Source organism: Onychostoma macrolepis, chromosome 10, assembly GCF_012432095.1.
Source record: "Onychostoma macrolepis isolate SWU-2019 chromosome 10, ASM1243209v1, whole genome shotgun sequence".
Lineage (NCBI taxonomy): Eukaryota > Metazoa > Chordata > Actinopteri > Cypriniformes > Cyprinidae > Onychostoma > Onychostoma macrolepis.
Genome location: NC_081164.1, coordinates 18491611 through 18493959, shown reverse-complemented (window position 1 = coordinate 18493959; position 2349 = coordinate 18491611). Strand labels below are relative to the sequence as shown.

Sequence of the window (2349 nt, the reverse complement as noted above, 5' to 3'; positions counted from 1 at the left end):
CTGTGATTTGATTTAAGTATTTATATGTGTTGATGACTACTATGATTCAAAGTGTCTTAATGAAATACAATGTATATTAAAGACAACAAAGAGGACCGCTTGGGCAACCACTAACTCTTGTCTCTTGTCTCTCTCATTTATTATTAAGAGAGTACTACATATATTTTTACATAGAGTAGGCTATATCATGTCAAACAGCGGGACATGACATTAAATATTTTTGGGAAGATTACATTACCCATACAAATGTTTTTAAATTATTCTAAGCATTACTTCTTTTAAATTTACATTGAGGGCTAATTACCCACTGTAAGATGTGCTCAGTCTACTGTGTATATTGGTGAAAGAGGGGAAAATATCTCTTTTTATTTGTCCAGTGTCCGGATAAATGACCTTTAAATTCTATTTAAAAAGCTATAATATATATTTTAAAAAATCACTGTTATTTATATAAGTGTGAAAGGCAATAAAAACAGCACATAATAACATATGTAAGTTTTATAAAATGGGATACATCAGAACAGGGTTATGTACATCATATCATTTGGGAATAGTTACATTTTTGACTTTTAAACTAATCCTGTTTCTGTGAACACACCATTTGATAAAGAACTGTCTGATTTCTTTGATCCTGATGCAGTAGATGAAGGGGTTCACTACAGGTGGAAGCAGACTGTAGAACATGACCAGGCTGATCTTCTGACTGCTGTTCATTTGAGCGTTTGGGATGTTAGAAGTGGTTAGAACCACGAAACGGGGCATGTAATAGATGGTAATGATAGTCAGCTGTGTGGCACAGGTAGAAAAGCCTTTCATTCGGCCCTGTGCATTTGCTATTCGAAGCACAGACCCCAGGATACTTAAATAGGAAAATATGATGAAAGAGAATGGAACGAGAAGCACAAACATTGCTACAGCATATGAAATGAGATTTGAGAGGGTGGCATCAGCACAAGCCAGCTGGTTCATAGATAGAGAATCACAAAAGCAATGAGCGATCATGTTTGGCCCACAGAATGGCAGTTTCACTGTCTGCATTAAGCTAATGGTTGGAACAATCATTGCAGTAACCCAGGAAAACCCTATTAGAAGCCTCATAGTGCGGTTAGTCATTAAAACAGGGTATCTTAGCGGGTAACAAATTGCCAAGTATCGATCAAGTGCCATGATCATCATACTAAGAGAGTTCAAGGTAACAAAATAGTGAATCAGCAGCCTTTGAAACAGACAAACATAGAAGCCAATATAACCGTCATTAAACCAATAGCGAGAAATAACTTTTGGCAGAGCGACTGTGCAGAAACCAATATCAGACAAGGACAAACTCAGCATGATAATATACATGGGCTTATGGAGGCTGCGTTCAATCACAAACAAGACCACAATGAGAGAGTTTCCGGCGATTACAGCAATGTAGATGATGAACAAAAGCGCTCCTATCAGGCTGTAGTATTTGGGCTGAAGTCCAGGAAAACCCACGATGAAAAACTCAGTTACAACAGAAGCTGTGGTTTCGTTTACCTGTGACATACTGAAACATGCAGTGAACACCTGTTTACAAAAGAATAAATGCATCTGCCTGTTACACTGACAAATTTCTTAGACTAATTAGATTTGCCTAAAAATATTGAAATATTCACTTGAAGTGAAAATTTGCTTATGCTCTAAAATAAAATTATATAACAATAAAATGAATCAATTATACAATTATTATTAAATGGTTTAAATGACATTTACTTACAAAATTATAAATTTACATAAATTATCCAATATGTAATTTATAAATATAATTTCATACATTTATATTAATAATGTAAATAAATATATTAAATTAAATGAATTACCCATTGTTACAGATTTAAAATCATTTCTCATTGTGAAAATTTAAATGTTATTTTGGCTTGTATTACCTTGATTATTACTCTCTTAAATTATGTGATATCAGCTGGAATATATCCCTGGCTCAGTGTTTCACTTCTCTCAGTTTTCAGTGCTGATGTCAATGTTGTGCTTGTGGTTTCATTATTTTATAGCTGTAGAATCGGTGTTAAAGCCTGTAGGGTCCAACACGTCATAGAGGATCATGTTTTGAATTATTTGGTGTCGTAAAACTGGGCTGACCTTTGGGGTTATCTATATTACTAGTGCTGAACGGAGCCCCTAAAGGGACATGGTGATGGAAAAAAAATTAGATGTAAAAAAATGCGACTTTTGCATTCTCTCAGAAAAGTTTTGCATTACATTTACACATTTTTGTTCCTGAAATCCACACTTCTGCTGGGATCAGTATAATGCTGATTTTTTTTGGTTGAAAGGTATCCCAATCTTACTAAAAAGTTTTGAACAACA

General features: G+C 34.4%; 1 protein-coding gene across 1 annotated transcript; it reads right to left on the bottom strand.

Annotated features, from left to right (window-relative positions):
* Positions 1-540: 540 nt before the first annotated feature.
* On the bottom strand, positions 541-1530 carry LOC131547926 (olfactory receptor 2AT4-like). Its single transcript, XM_058788713.1, has one exon. It carries the CDS (start codon positions 1528-1530, stop codon positions 541-543), a length of 990 nt encoding a protein of 329 aa, XP_058644696.1.
* Positions 1531-2349: the final 819 nt, after the last annotated feature.